This window comes from Cuculus canorus, chromosome 3, assembly GCF_017976375.1.
Source record: "Cuculus canorus isolate bCucCan1 chromosome 3, bCucCan1.pri, whole genome shotgun sequence".
Taxonomy (NCBI): Eukaryota; Metazoa; Chordata; class Aves; order Cuculiformes; family Cuculidae; genus Cuculus; species Cuculus canorus.
In genome coordinates, this window is record NC_071403.1 from 108745467 (window position 1) to 108760762 (window position 15296).

The window sequence follows — 15296 nt, forward strand, 5'->3', positions numbered from 1 at the left end:
TTTTCCTCAAATGGGATCTCACAGCTTTTCATCCCCTGTTAAGGCAGCATCCCTCTCCCTTTTTCATAAGTAGACATTTCTTCTTTTCTAGTATATACCTAATTTGTTACACTTACTACAACTTATTTACAGCAAGTTGACACTAGAATTAAGTGATGGTAATCACTAGACAACCTTTCAGCAACTCCCATCAAGCTCAATTACTCATGGAGATAATGATCATCGCAGAAGCCAAGCCTGTACTTACCAGCTGAGTTAGAGGATTAATTTTAAATGGAAAGTTTGCTTTTGGGAGATGTGAAAGTGTAAAATGCCTGAAGATACATGTGATCTGATTTTGCGATGCTTTCTTCTACTTGCCTTCCTTGGTAATTGGCACATAGTGCTGCATTGAGTAGCATCACAGACTTTCCTACCACTAGGCTTTAAGGTACAGCATGATTTGCTAAAGCTTTGTGCTGTTAGTGGTACATGGAGGAGCTTGAGAAGAACCAGGGAAATACAGTTTCATTTAAAGAAATATATCTTCCAAAATTGTGAGAACAACAGTGAAAACATTGAGAGATAGCTAGACTACACTCCTGCAATGGGGTTTGAGGTTTTTTTTAGCATTTCCATTCTGTTTATTCTAATGTGTTACTCTAGATCTGTAATAGAATTTAAGAAAACAACTGCTGTAGTTCCTAGATTTGGAACTTTGTTGTCAACATGTATACTGCAAAGAAAATGCATGTTTGTCTATGAAAAAGCATATAAAGTTTATTTTGTAAAACGGTATGAGTGCAGTCTGAAAATGGTCCTGGCTACAACAGACACATAGTGTATCCATAACTTTTTGGTTTGGTTTGTTTTTTTTCTAAAATGTAACCATGCAACAATTTTAAAATAACTGAATTGATAAATCATTAAATAGCCATAGCCATGCTGACAGCTATTGACTTCCTAAGTACAATGTCTCTTTTTAAGAAAAAAATTAATCTGCGTAGTATGACATTTCATAGAGTAGGGAGAGTGGCAGAAGGAGAAGGCTGTTTGGAAGTTTGTTTATTTTTTTCTGTTGAGAGGAAGAACCCTTCTAGAGCAAGAGCAATTCCTCAATATTCATGACAGCATATTTTAAAATGTGAAATCACACCTGTCTTTTTTTCAGTGGGGATTCTTTGACAAACAAAGATTTAAAGTAGAATTGATTAGGAGGAAAAATAAATGGAAAAGCCTGAAAAGATTGGAATTACTTCTGAAAGTATGCAGTCATGGTTCTGCAAGGATGAAGGGAGACACCAACCTGATTTTGTAATGATGAGTGGGACACAGGAGATCAGTGATGACAAATAGAATGAGGGAAAATAGTGCTAAGTATAAACTGAAAGTTATTAAGTACAGGAAGGTAGTAAGGATAGTTAAGGAATTCACAGAAAAATATTCCAGGATAGCCATTAACTATTGTATGAGAAGAAGCCCAGTAGTGCTACAGGAGATAAGATACTACAAACACATTTATAAAATTATTACTGCTGATAGAATAAAAGCAGAACTATTGAATAACAATTTGCTTTGTGTGTGAAAACAATCTGTCCAACATACATGCATTGTGCAGAAATGCCTGATTACTTTCTGGAGCATCAGTAACTAGAAATACTGGTTAGAGTTGGTTTCGAAGTAGATGTAGGTACCATCTTGTGCATGAGTGCTGTTAAATTCAAGATAGTGGCGTTAAAGGTGCTGAAAGGATGAAACCTCATGCTTTGTGAGAAGCATACAGTTTTATTTCCTCTTCTTTAAAAGCGTAGGTCCATGTTAGATCAACAAAAACTACATTTCAAAAATATTTCTCAGTTTCACAGTCTAAGAGATATCTCTAAGTAGCCCTCCGGTTACATTAATGAGTCTTTTCAGTAGAGGAAACAAGAAACTTGTTCTCAACAAAATTTTGTCAATCTCGGAAAGGGCCCATTTTTACCACATGGACTTGGAAACTGGCAAACAGATGTTAAGTTATGCCATTGGCAGGAGGTGAAAGCTAAAACGCTTTTCCACTTGGTTGCTCTGCCCTGGTCTCCTCACACTGAAATAAGGATATTTTTCTGTTCTGTCATAATGTGATACAATGAGAGATGCATTTCTAGGACCGTTCATATTCTTCCTAAAGCAATTAATTATTAAAAGCACGATGTTATCATAATACTTAGAAGTGTAGGGTGCTCGTTGCAGCAAAAACATCATCCCAAGACTCATATATCCTTGTTAGTAGTTTCTGGGTGAAGAAGAAGTTTTATATAAAAGGAAGATGTGTACATCTGTATGTGATGTGTACACAGATCTCCTTACTCTGGGATTTTTAGAGGCATCCTGCTGCTTTGGGCTTCCTGACAGAGTTGATTATGGTTGCAGTCATGTTAGAGTGGAGTGAAGACAGTTCTTGCTACTTGAATGCGATTCATTCTCTTGTTTAAGAGTGCTTTATTAGTTGAGTTCATCCTTGGACTCTGATGTTTGCTTACATCTTTGATGCTAACAGTCTTGAAACATCACATGCACTCAATTGCAAACCAATTAAATGACCCTGCAATGCTGCACTGATGTTGTTTTGTGGAAGGGGTAGATTCAAATAGTAAGTGATCATAGGAGATGTCATCATTCTGCATTTATCTGTAGTGTTGTGGGAGTTTCTTTTAATAATACGTGCATGATCCAGACAGGAATAACACCACAAAGCTTGTTTATTTTGGCAATAACTTGATTTTCTTGTCTGGATAAACAGCACTACTTATGATCCTGCTCCCAAGTGGAGCTGCGTTATTTTGTTAAAGATCGCTTGGTAATAATAGTTAAGAAATATAAGACAAATTCTAATTAAGTCAGTCACCATGTTAATTCCCTATAGCTGAGAATCCAGTTTAGTAGCTGCATATTTTTTCTTATCATACCATTAGGTTTGAGCTGGGTTCTTGTTTGAAATTTTTCTCTTCAGCATTCATTGCAGATCTTATTTCTTTCTGGAGGAAACCTCTAAAGTGCATTCAGTATCATGTTCAGCCTTTTATGATGATTTCTATTAATGTATTACAGCATTCAGAGTAAAAATTTGCTTGATCAGATCCTTGTTGTAGTATTTATGCATGTACTGATAAGCAGTGTGAAGGTGATGGTATAAGGGACCTCATTTGATATAACTCTGTATCACTTTCTGGTCAGAGGTCTGGCATAATGGAACATACCACTTTGAATGGCATAAAGTAGGTTTTTTTCCAATTGTGAACATTGTTAAGTGTTTTACTTCTTTCTTACTGAACAAATGCAAATGTTAATGCAGCCACTGAAGTGACTATTACATTTTTTCCACAAGACTTAGACTTAGGTGTTCATATGCAAAAGAACACATATAACAGCTTTGAATGTATTACATTGATGATAGTTATAGCTACAGAAGCACAGAATAAGGAGAAACAAAATCTTGGGAGTAGATTTTGGTGTTCTAACTCACAAATGGTATTTAGCAAACCTAATAAAAACAGCTGCCATTATTTAAGAAATGTAGTTTGAACTTAAGATGTTCTTTGAAGTATGAGCCTTACCTATACTATTCTGTTGTCTGTCGTTCCTACTAATTTACAGTTGTTTGTTGTACAAATATTACATGTTTAAATTCATGCCATTTGGTGGGGAATCTATATTTATGTAAGCTAATTTAAAACTACTGAAACTAGTAATAAATCAAATGAATCTATTTAGTAGTGATATTTCTATATGACAGCTCTACCATTGTATTTTTTGCATTGTATTTTTTGCATTGTATTTTTTTGGTGTACCCAACTGAGAAAGTGCGCACTGTTATTCTACCCACCTTTCCTGCACTGATTTTCCAGCAGCACTCTTACTTTTACAAGTATCTTTCAAACTATAATTGCATGGTATTATGCATATTACAGAGTATTATTCTGCCTAACTTCATGCCTTATACTTAAGCCATTGTTGATGCATTCAACAAAGAAAACCGGAGGGGAGCCTCAAAACATTTTTCCATTGTTGAGTACTAGAGGTTTCATTAAAACTTGCTGTGACAGGGAGGCTCATCCTCCAAGGAATATTGCTGTGTGTCACATACTCTGACTGGTCTCTCAGCAGTAGCATAGTATCCATTTCTACATGTTTGCTTGTGTCTGGAACCAACTCTGGTTGCTGTCTTCACTGTTTGGATCAGGGAATAGCAGCAGTTCGTAACAAGGAATCTGTGGATGATGAGTAAGCTATTCACGTGAGCAGAGCATTGCTTTCCTGTTTTCAGTGGTGAGCAGAAAAGAGCATTTTTTTTTTATCTGCTGCTGGAGCTATCACCATCAGATTTGCTTTTAAAAAGTATGTTTGATTGTTGGGATAGAATGTTTCTCTTGAAAGTTATCAAAATACAAACATTAGGATAATTTCTGAGGTGAATGTATAGGTGTTATGGTATTAAAACAGGGCCACTTAAAACATATTTTCTTTTCTCCTTCTGCTACCCAAAGCATAGGTTTTTAATATCAAGATTCTCTTAATCTTACTTAAAAAAAAAAAATTGGTTATTATTACAAAAATTGGTTATTATTACAAAACCACTCAGGATGGAGTAGTTAGAAAATTGAGACACTACAAGTAAGGCATGGCAACAACAAAAAAAAAAAAGGTAGAGGAATAGGGAAGAGTCTAAACTGGAGGACAGCATTATTACTGTAGCTCAGGCCTCTGTGCCTTTTGTAAGTTAGAGTTTCTGCAATTAGAAAGTAGAAATAAGTTTAGAATAATTGCGTAGATCGTTTTCAACTTTTACCTAAAATGTATGGTGTTTAGAGGCACTGCGTTAGAAGAAAGTTGTATATGGCAGTGCTTCCCCTCAGTGAATGCTCTCTCTTCTTTCCTGTGAAAAATTGTATTTGGTAGAATTGCGTGCTAGTCCCTTCCTGCTTAGTAACAGCATGGATGAAGCATGGCCAAAATAATGCTGGATGACAAAAATAATCTGCTGGTTTATAAGGCATTCGGTGGAAATACTGTAATCTAATGAGCAGTTTAAGGTTTTCCTTGGGCAACCTGTTGATATAATTCAATAGTGCTTACACCTAAATAGTTGATAGCACGTAAGGAGAAAAGGCAAAGAGCGTTGAGGGAAAGTGAGACAGAAACTGACACTGCAGCGTAAAAGAAAAGTAATTTTGGAGAGTCAGAAGAGGAACATTTCAAAACTCGTCATTTTCTTCAACACTGGTTACAGGAAGAGGTTTTCCATCCATCCTGAGGGCTTGTTTGGATAAGGATGGCTATTTTTTAAGGATTAGGAGGATTTAGGTGCTTGGGGTTTGTTTGGCTATGCATTATTTTGATTAAATGAAAACATTTGGAATTGATTAAATTAGTTTGTCTGGAGCTGTTCAAGGTTGGTTGAGTATTTTGAAAACAAGTTAGATGATGTAATTACATGGACAAACTGTTTATCAGTGGTTTCCTAGCTTCTTTGTTGATGGTTTCATGCCCTATTCTTCTGTTTCCAACCTAAAGTCATGGCAACTTTTATCAGGATTTGTGTTGCAAATATCCTCCTTTTTCTGTGCATTCAGCTTTTCAGAGATTCCCTGTGGGGACATCTTGATGCACCTTCTCTGCTTGGCTCATTTTTAATAGTGGTACCCACTAAGCTGTGCCACACTAGGGGGAATGAAGGCCTTTAGATGCCAGAGAAATATTACCAATAGATTGCCCAAGGATAAGAATATTACTTAAAATGTTTGTAATTCCCTAAACCTATCTCTACATTTCTAAAGGATAGATGTTCATTTATATTAAGAAATCATTATAGTTGTTTAATTATATGTTGGCTGGTCCTTAAAAGACAGTTGAGTGATTTGTCTTACAGCAGATCGGAGTGAAGAATTTGTTGCCTTTCTTAGGTCATTAATACTTTCTTTGTTTGTTTTATAAGATATCCACGGGTGAACTGAAATTTCTTGTTGTCCTGTGCTGACCTATCTCTATGTTTTTGTCAGGCTCCAGGCAGTCAGAGGATTTCTCATCGTAATGGGTTATTTTTGTTTCTTTTTTGTTTTCAGAGGAAATGGCAAGAGCCCAGTGAGAATCAGGCTCCAGTTCACCCCTTGTCTGAACACCAGTTGTAAACACATGTCCAAACCCAGCATCTTCAGCTGGTCTTTCCCAGCACTTGGGTCTGGATTTTGTCAAGAGTGTCCCTTATGCCTATGGCAGTGTTCAGCCATTCTGTTTCTTTAAGTTATTCAACCTCAATGACAAAAGAAAACAAAGCAAAAAACTTTAATCAGAAGTTGACCTGTTCAAACATAGCCTGGCTTTGTATCCTGTTCCTATCTTAAGTGGTCCTTTCCCCAGGGCTTTTTGGTCTTTGTTAACCTGAGATTCCCAGAGCCTTGTCAAGGAAAAGCAGCGTTTCCTTCCTCTGACTTTTCAGAGGCTTACCCAGCTTCAGCTCAATTTTGACAGATGGTCTGTGTGTTAATTTCAGCTCTGGTGCAGTTGGGTGCCTATGGTTTCCAGCACCAGTGTTGTAATCAAACATAGCCCTTTCTCCTGGCCATAACCTACCTGACAAAACAACACATGTATTGTGTGCTTATTCTACCTATTTAAAAATATGCGATATTTTATTTCAGCATGCTTCATTCTTCATTTTTTTAATTTGGTTTTTGTTTAATTTTTTTTTAAGTTCTCATAATATTTGTCTTTTGAGATTATCAAGTTTTCAGTTTAGCCTGGGGATAACATCCTACTTGTTTTTACACAGCTGAGTACAATTTACAATTGTATATTTCAAAATTTTTTATTTCTTTATTACAGAAATTTACATTCTTAGAATGGTTTTAATATAGTCTCATTTAAAATTCATTCCCCATACATTTGGCCAGACCTTCAAGGGATTTAAATATATCTACAAAAATCAGTGACTGAGTGATTTGCACCACATGATAGTGTGGGCAGTTTGGACTTTTTATTTTCTGTTCTATGTAAATAGTGATAAATGAAACACTTCATTATTTATCTCGTGCTAGCCCTTTCAGTGGCATTTGTTTGCACATATTTGTACAAGTTATTTGTGTGACTATCTACAGCAAACAGTTATAAAAAGGGACATGAATGAGCCCTTTTCTATTGGTATCTCCCTTTCCAGTATTTTTAGCACAAGTTTTTGTTTTCTTGAAAGCAAAGCTTTTAACATGCCTGTTTGTTACCTGGTGGGCTTCTGCAGCAGAAGGGAGCCCGAAGAGCACCCTGTAATGCCAAGGTGCCTGCACCACTTGGCCTTGCAATTGCTGACTGCTTTATAGGAACAGATGCTCAGAAGAAAGTAATTTATTGAGTTGCAGGGGAGTGCTGGTTATATTTATGTTGTTTAAAAGCTGGATTTTGCATGTTCCCTTAACACTACTTTACACTATTTCATTGTGCCGTGTTACTTTTTCAGGAAAACCACTTTAGTTTTCAGCCCTGTCGAGGCAGATATTTACAAGGACCTAAAATTCTTTGTATGTTGTAGTTTGCGTTAACTTGCTCATTTATGGCTGATCAGGACAACAATCATAGAATCATAGAATGATTTGGGATAAAAGGGACCTTAAAGATCATCTATTTCCAACCCCCCTGAAATGGGCAGAGACACCTCCCACTGGATCAGGTTGACCACAGCTTCATCCAACCTGGCCTTGAACACCTCTATGAATGGGGCATATATGACTCCTCTGGACAACCTCTTCCAGTGCCTCACCACCCTCATTATGAAGAATTTCTACCTAATAGCTCATCTAAATCTCCTGTCTTTCAACTTAAAACCTTCACCACTCATCCCATCTCTGCACTCCCTGATAAAAAGCCTATTCCCATCTTTCCTGCAGGCCCCCTTTAAGTACTGGAAGACTGCTAGAAGGTCTCCCTTGAGCCTTCTCTTCTCCAGGCTGAACAACCCCAGCTCTCTCAGCCTGTCCTCATATGGAAGGTGCTCCAGCCCTCTGATAATCTTTGTGGCCCTCCTCTGGACTTTGGTCCAGAGAGAGGGATAGCTGTCATGCTTTAACTACTGCTGGGGTCCAAAATCCTTCATTTTGCCCTGAAGTAACAGCTGTTCAGTAAGGGTGTCTTTTACACACTTGGATAAAGTCCAAAAAGTGTTGGGACCCAGAAAAGTGAGGCCTTTTCTGGCATGGACAGTTTTCTGAAGTCAAGTAGACCTTTCACCGCAGTGCTACAGCTTGAAGTAATTTCAGACAGTTTTTATATGAAATGAAAATATGAGATAAGATGAGAAAAATATGAAATATACATTTGCAGAACAGAGTGGAAAACCAGTTCTGGCTGTTTACATTTGTGCGTGGACCTGTCTGGCTATCAGCAGTACTGTTCCTGTCAGTACAATGTGCTCTGCAATTAGCCAGGCTGATTGCGCTGTTTCTTGGGCTCTTCCTGGGCCAAGCGAATTACGCAGCTGGGTTGGAACTCCTTGAGTTGCTGAATGTCCTACTCTTTCTTCTTGCGACACATAACACACAGGTTCCTTTTCCAGTACTGATGTTCTATGGTATTAATTACAGCAGTGGGCTGCAGTTGTCCAGAGGTTACGCTACTTGGAATAATAAGCACTAGGCTCCTAATTACCTTGCATTATCTACAGTTTCTCATTTTTATTGTAATTCAATATAGACTGAGTAATACCACTCCAGCAAAATGCCATAATTACTCTGAAGTCTAGATTTTTATTTATTTATTCTTGCAGTTACAATCTTATCTTAAAGCTGACAAATGGATACTGTGTGCTATTTCTCAAAAAAATCTTTTATTTTTGAAAAAATGACCTCAGTTTGTCTTAAACAAAAGCTTATGGTATTTTTCCTGTTGTTTTTACATCACTTAGTTCTTCGAAATGTTGACAGGTCAGCCAGATTATGGTTGATTATAAAGTCTCACATCATATTTTTAGAAACTGCTGAACTGTCTGTTACTGTTTGTATCTCTGAGTATGGAAATATTTTTCATTTGATGTTCGTTCACACTTTCCATATTTCAGCTGGTAATTGATATTGCTGTAAATGTGCAAGTACTAGGTGGCACAGAAGTAATTACCCTTGTTTTTATATTGGGAGCTAAAATGCTTTTAATACTTTGGAATTGGTCTCTGAAATTATTTGAGTATAATCTTTCTGTAGTTTTATGATCTTCGTGGGTGAATATACAGATTAGCTTCTTTTATCTGAGAGAGAAATATTAAGCAAAAATCTAGATACTCAGTAAGAAACTGTTTTCCAGAAAACAGTCAAGGCTTACAGTAAAAATGGAAATTTGATCCCTAGTACTGTGTACTCTCCAGGTTTTCCACAGTCTTCCAAGGATGTATCTGTGGTCCAGAATTTTCAGAAATGGGAGACTGACTAAATCAGAATACCTGAAGCGAAGTGTAAATAAAAGATGCCAACAGGCACCATATTAACTTAGCAACTTGTTTAATAACATAATGAAATAGAATAGATGGGATTTCTAAGGTAAGAATGTCCTTGCCATATTTGTCATGGAGAGACAAAGCAAACCAGGAAGAGGAGGAGGGTTTTTCATGAAGGGATGATGCGAACCAGGCAGAGGTCACAAGGAGGGGAAAGGAAGTGGTTCTACCAAAAGGCAGTCAAAAATGTGTGTCAGATGAATAGTCATTCCTCAGATATCAGAAGAACAAAGGCCCCCAGACCTATTCCTTTCCTTCTCAACTTCTGTGTAATATGTGGTCAGATAATACTAAAGCTAATGTCATTAATAAAATTGTTCTTTCTGTTTTCATTTCAGTTATTTGCCACCTTCCATGCATGAATGGGGGCCAGTGCAGTTCTAGAGATAAATGCCAGTGCCCTCCTAATTACACTGGTAAACTTTGTCAGATTCCCGTGCAGACTGCCAATACACCCAAACTGTACCATCACCCGCAACAGGTGAACAAGGCTGTAGGATCACAAGTTATCCACTCTACTCATACTCTACCACTGACAATGTCTGGACAGCAAGGTGTAAAAGGTAACTTTTTCCATGATAAATATTTTTCCCTTTGAAGTTGATTGTATTGACTGTTTGACCAGTAATGATGATGATCTGTCTACATATTTTGAATATTGACACCACAACTTGAATTATGAGCTCACCAGAATGACTGGAAAGTATTTTGCTCAACAACTGAAACAGTAAGAAATAGCAATGCTATTGAAAAGAGTTTATAAGTAAATTTACTTCACTTTCAGTGGAATTTAATGCAGATTGCAGAGTCAAAGGATAATGCCAGGAGCTTCTTCTGGGAGCTTAGACCTGTTCAAAAAGAGAATGATTGTGGCTGAACCACATTCATAAATTACAGTTTACCCCAGCAGAAAGTTGCAGGTAATTCTGTGGTTACTAGAGGAGGGAAGAGACAATGCTTTTCAATGTAATAAAATTTAAAGCTACGTAAACCTAAAAATACAAACCGTGTTTATCTTTGTTATATCATTTGGTAGAATCCTAAAAGTTAATTTTGTGGTGAAGATAGGCCATGATATGATTCGATCAAATAACAATATCATAGTAAAAAATGGAAAGGATTTCCTACTGCTGATGCTGTGAAGAAGGCAGAGGGTCAGGAACGAGAAAAGCTGTGATATTTATAGAATTTTATTCAGTCAAAGAAACTTAAATGAGCTTCAGGTTTGCATTTTCTCTAATACTTTTTTGGTGTGGTAACAGGTTCTGATGATCTTGAAGAGAAGTGTTGAATTTTTCTCTTGTGTGTCCTGTGACTCTAGGTTGCATTTTTGTGTGGGTGAGATCCTGTCTATACAGAATAACCCCTGCAACTCAATTTCACAACATAGGAATTGTGTGATCTTTGTTTGTTTGTTTGAATTATTGGATTGATTTTCTTCTTGATGAGGGTGATTTTACAATTACCTCTCCACGATTGCTACCTCTGAATGAAAACAAAATATTATAGGGGAAAGATCTAAGGAGTCTCAGTTGTTGGCTGAAACAACTAGTTCCCGAGGAACGTTGCTAACAGATGCCATTATATTTATGTTTGTGATAAATATAATCTAATGTAATAATCTGTTTTCAGACATGGCTATAGCTGTGAAGGAAGCGTTGTCAGTATCCTCCTAGAAACACAATATTTTATGAACACTTTTAACTATCTGCTCCATCATTTCAATGGATTTGTTCTCTAGGGACTGCTACAGAATCCATTGGGAAATAGTTTCCACTGGCATGTTGGAATATTAGTCCCTCGAAAAGAGATCTTTTCTGACTCAAAAAAAAACCCCACAAAAAAACAAAAACCCCAGGAAGAGAGGGAGGAGTGAGCAAATTAGAGAGTAAAATTACCTAAATATTTAGCAAAGCAGAAATTTATTTCCATGACTATTTAGACAACATGATGTAACATTAAAAAAAAAACCAGTATGGTTGGTTTTCAGATTTAGCATTGCTATCCTAAAACACACAAAAGGTTTCTTATTGCTAAAAGGTCTGACCTCTTGAGTATTTTTATTCTTGATCCTCAAGTCTTCATCAGAACCATCAGCAGGTACATGTTACTGTGTCTCTTCTTCTCTTTCAATGCCCAACTGAGGATGTTGGATTGTGGAGAGAGTGTTCCGTTTCTCTCGAGGAAAGAATAAAACAATTCATCCTGAAGTGGCCGGCAGAAATAAAAATCAATCAGCGTATCTAGGCTGTGATCCAAGACCTGGAGATGATTGTGGTGATAATGCTAAATGGAAGGAGAAACCAGCCTAAATTTGAACATCTCTAGGTGGAGTGACTGATTAAAGCAGAGCAATTCAGTGATTTCTTTTGAGGGCTAATGTATTCTTTAGATTTATCAGCTGGAGAACCTAGGGAAGGGATCCTTCTTCATACATAAAAGAGTATGATAATAAGAAAGTTGAGGTGGGTTTTATTATTTCCATAGCCAACTAGGCTGTCTTGCTTTGCCCTGCAAAACCAGTCTAGTACCCCAAGAAGGACCTTACTGCTGTAAGGTCCTTACTTCTTGTAACACTGAATCTTTTCCTTTTGGATTAAACAGTAACGGAACTCATGTAGCATAAATTTTGCTTGAAGGTGGTTTTCTGCTGCAGGCAAGATCTGAAGATGCATTAGGGCCCTGCAGCCATATTGCGCTGACTTTCTACTACCTTATTCCTGACATTTCTGTTTGCAGTATGTTGAAGCAAAGCAGTGCAGGACAGATAGAAAATAAATTTGTCTTTTTTTTTAAGGAATTCCTTTGTGAGACTAATGAATACTGAAATGTGCCTAGAGAAATGTAAATACTCTGATAAAAAAACCCAAAAGTAATTTCTGCAAAATAATGTCATTTTAAAGTAGCTAAAATAAATTAAATATGCTTCCTGGGAAATGACGCTGTGAGGTTCGAATTTGTAAGTAAGAACTGAAAATGCTAAATCAAGTTCAAAAGAACAGTCTGGCCTCCTGGAGTCCAGCAGGAGGTTCTGAAGACTCAACAATTCAGTATGTGTTATGGAGAAAGTACGTCAATTCATATTTTTGGGTCTTGATGTTTGGAAGAAGTGTTACATCTAATGGATTGGCTGGCCTCAAGTATTCTGTGCAGTGCTTGCTGATGAGAGGGACCTAGCCAGGCACAGTAAATGCTAATTTCATTATGCAGTTTACAATCTACAAATTATTTTATGCACCTCTACTCCATGCCCACCCCCCAATAATTTGAGTTACAAGTTTAAAGGACATTTTGTTTTAAGAAGCCTTGGGGCTCATAAACAGTTTCTGTGCACGTTATGTTATCTGGAGGGTGTCAGTCTATATATCAAGACTTAAAACTACAACTGTATTCAAAAATGGAAGTATCTGAAAAACATTTCCTCCCTCTTTATCTGCTGTATCCTGAATTCAGAATTCAGTGAAGGGAGTGGTGGTTTTAGATGGTTGAGATGCTGGCAACTGTTGCAGGGGCAAACTCAGGACTTGGCAGGTATATAAAGGTGAAGGGATGAAATCTGAAGCTTTTTCTGTGTTCCAGAGAAAGATGATGGATCTGAAAAAGAAAATAACGCTTACTATATATCCAAAAATAACCCAGTAGAGTTTGAATTCTGGAACTTTGAACGGGATTCTTATTACACAGTGTGACCACAAATACTAATGTCACACCACCCAATCTGGACATCCATGTTTATGTAGCAGTCTTTATAATCCTATAATGTCATTCTTTCCTTTGTGAAGAGTTTTCATTTTCTTGCTTTCTTAATGAGACTATACATTCTTTCAGGCTTCCCTCTAAACCCTAAATTTGGGCTTCATTTATATTTCAGTCACTTTAAAGCATTCTGTAAGAATTCTAATGTACAAAAAAGAATTGTCTTAGACGTGCCTATCATATATTTTTTTACATAATTTATTATCATTTTTTCTTACATGTTTTTCCTTCCCTTATTTTAGTGAAGTTCCCTCCTAACATAGTGAATATCCATGTGAAACATCCTCCTGAAGCCTCAGTTCAGATCCATCAAGTTTCAAGAATTGACAGCACATCGACAGGACAAAAAGCGAAAGTACCTCAGCCAGGACATCCACAGGTCTCTTACCAAGGTCTTCCATATCAGAAGACCCAGAAAGGACATACTACTTACACAAATCAACAACCCATTCCTCATATGTTTCCTGTTTCAGTTAAAACTCAGCTTGGGCGCTGCTTCCAGGAGACTATTGGGACACAGGTAAGAATTGCTTGTTAAGACTTTTGAGACAGGTAGCTTTAAAATAATATTATGAAAGAATGAAGAATTTTTTCACCAATCATCAGGAATGGACGTCCTTGACGTTCTTTTCTAAAAGAAAACTGTTTCGAGAATGCGAATTTTTTACAAAATAACATTTTCCTGAACCTCCTTTTCCTTCAAGTTCATGTCTTTGTTTTCTGCAGAATTGGATCCCTGACATTCTGATTTCAGTTATTCTAGCCATAAATTCTCCATTTATAAGCTTTTTCTCCAAATAAAAAAAATGACTCTAAATCCTAGTTCCATCTCTCCTAACTGAGCAACTGAGGTTACACTAGCTTCCGCAGCTTGCTCTTTGCTTTAATGAATCTTTTCTCCATGTGAATCTCAACAGCCAGTGTTTTTCAAGGAGCTGCATTTTTCGTTGAAATTCCTATTCAAGAACTAAATATGTCTTGGTATTGTAAGCTAATGTTTTGAATCTGTTGAAATGTGACCTTTGTATCAGATCATGAAAGCCAACTGAGCATTAAAACCTTAGATCAGTTGAAAATAATACAATCACATTGGGTTTTTACATATGACCGTTCAAAATTATATATCTTCTTTCAGCTCTTGAAAGCACTGTAATGAACAACACAGCATTATCAATTTTTGCATATTTGCATTTATATACAAATATACATTGAGAGAAAAAAAAGAATATGTGAAGACATTGTAAGAAAATCAGTAAGACCCTGTTACTTGTTGCTTATCACCTTGCCAAAATTTAGCTTTTCAGATTGATTTTTTTTTATGCTCCATGTCTGCCTCAGGCTTGTCAGTTTCAGGAATAGTAAAATCTTGAATTTGTTCTTTGTCAAGTGTTGAAGCACATGTTCAAATGAAAGTGTATGGTTAAACTTCCTGTCTGTTTTTTATCTGCTGCGTGCATGAGTGAGACATTTCAAATGACATATCCAAAACTTGTACTATGCTGTAGATGCCCATCACATTACAGTGGTTTTAAAACTAAAGCTTAGTCATCACTCAGCAGAAAACAGTAGCATGCTCCTTCTAAAGGGGGAGAAAGGGGAAGCACACTTGTATTGCCCTCTAAATGCTTACTCTCCAGTTTTTATAATTTTTTTTCAATATTCCACCGGAAAAATGTCTTTGCAGTACTCTCAAGAAAGGGTAGTGCCTCATGGTTTTGAATAATACATGTTTTCATTTTTCACGAATGTCACTGATCCCTTCAGAGTCAGTCTGGGAGAAGAGTACAGTAACAATTCCAGAGGCCTTTTCTTATTTAATTTCAGCTTAGAAGTTGGAGTTCTAGGGTAACATTTTGTAGATCATTTATTTAAGACCTTGCCCTAAATACAGATTTAAGTGACAAATTCATCTTTCAGGTTTGACCCTGAAATGTTAATTTGTTTCTCCTACAGTCAGGCAACCTATGTAATTTGTTTCTGTGTTAATTAGACCTTGAACTAGGAAAGACACCTAATTTTTTTTTTTTTTTTTTAACTCTCAAATAGATCTATT

At 36.7% G+C, this 15296-nt stretch overlaps 1 protein-coding gene across 7 annotated transcripts in view; it reads left to right on the forward strand.

The window, feature by feature from the left end:
- The window catches only part of LTBP1 (latent transforming growth factor beta binding protein 1), a 199514-nt gene that overhangs the window by 82725 nt on the left and 101493 nt on the right, over positions 1-15296 (forward strand). For all 7 annotated transcript variants that reach the window (XM_054061706.1, XM_054061705.1, XM_054061703.1 and 4 more), the window contains 2 exons: positions 9826-10050; positions 13486-13763. In XM_054061706.1, the coding sequence (XP_053917681.1) occupies positions 9826-10050; positions 13486-13763 (503 nt within the window). The remainder of the gene's footprint in view (positions 1-9825; positions 10051-13485; positions 13764-15296) is intronic.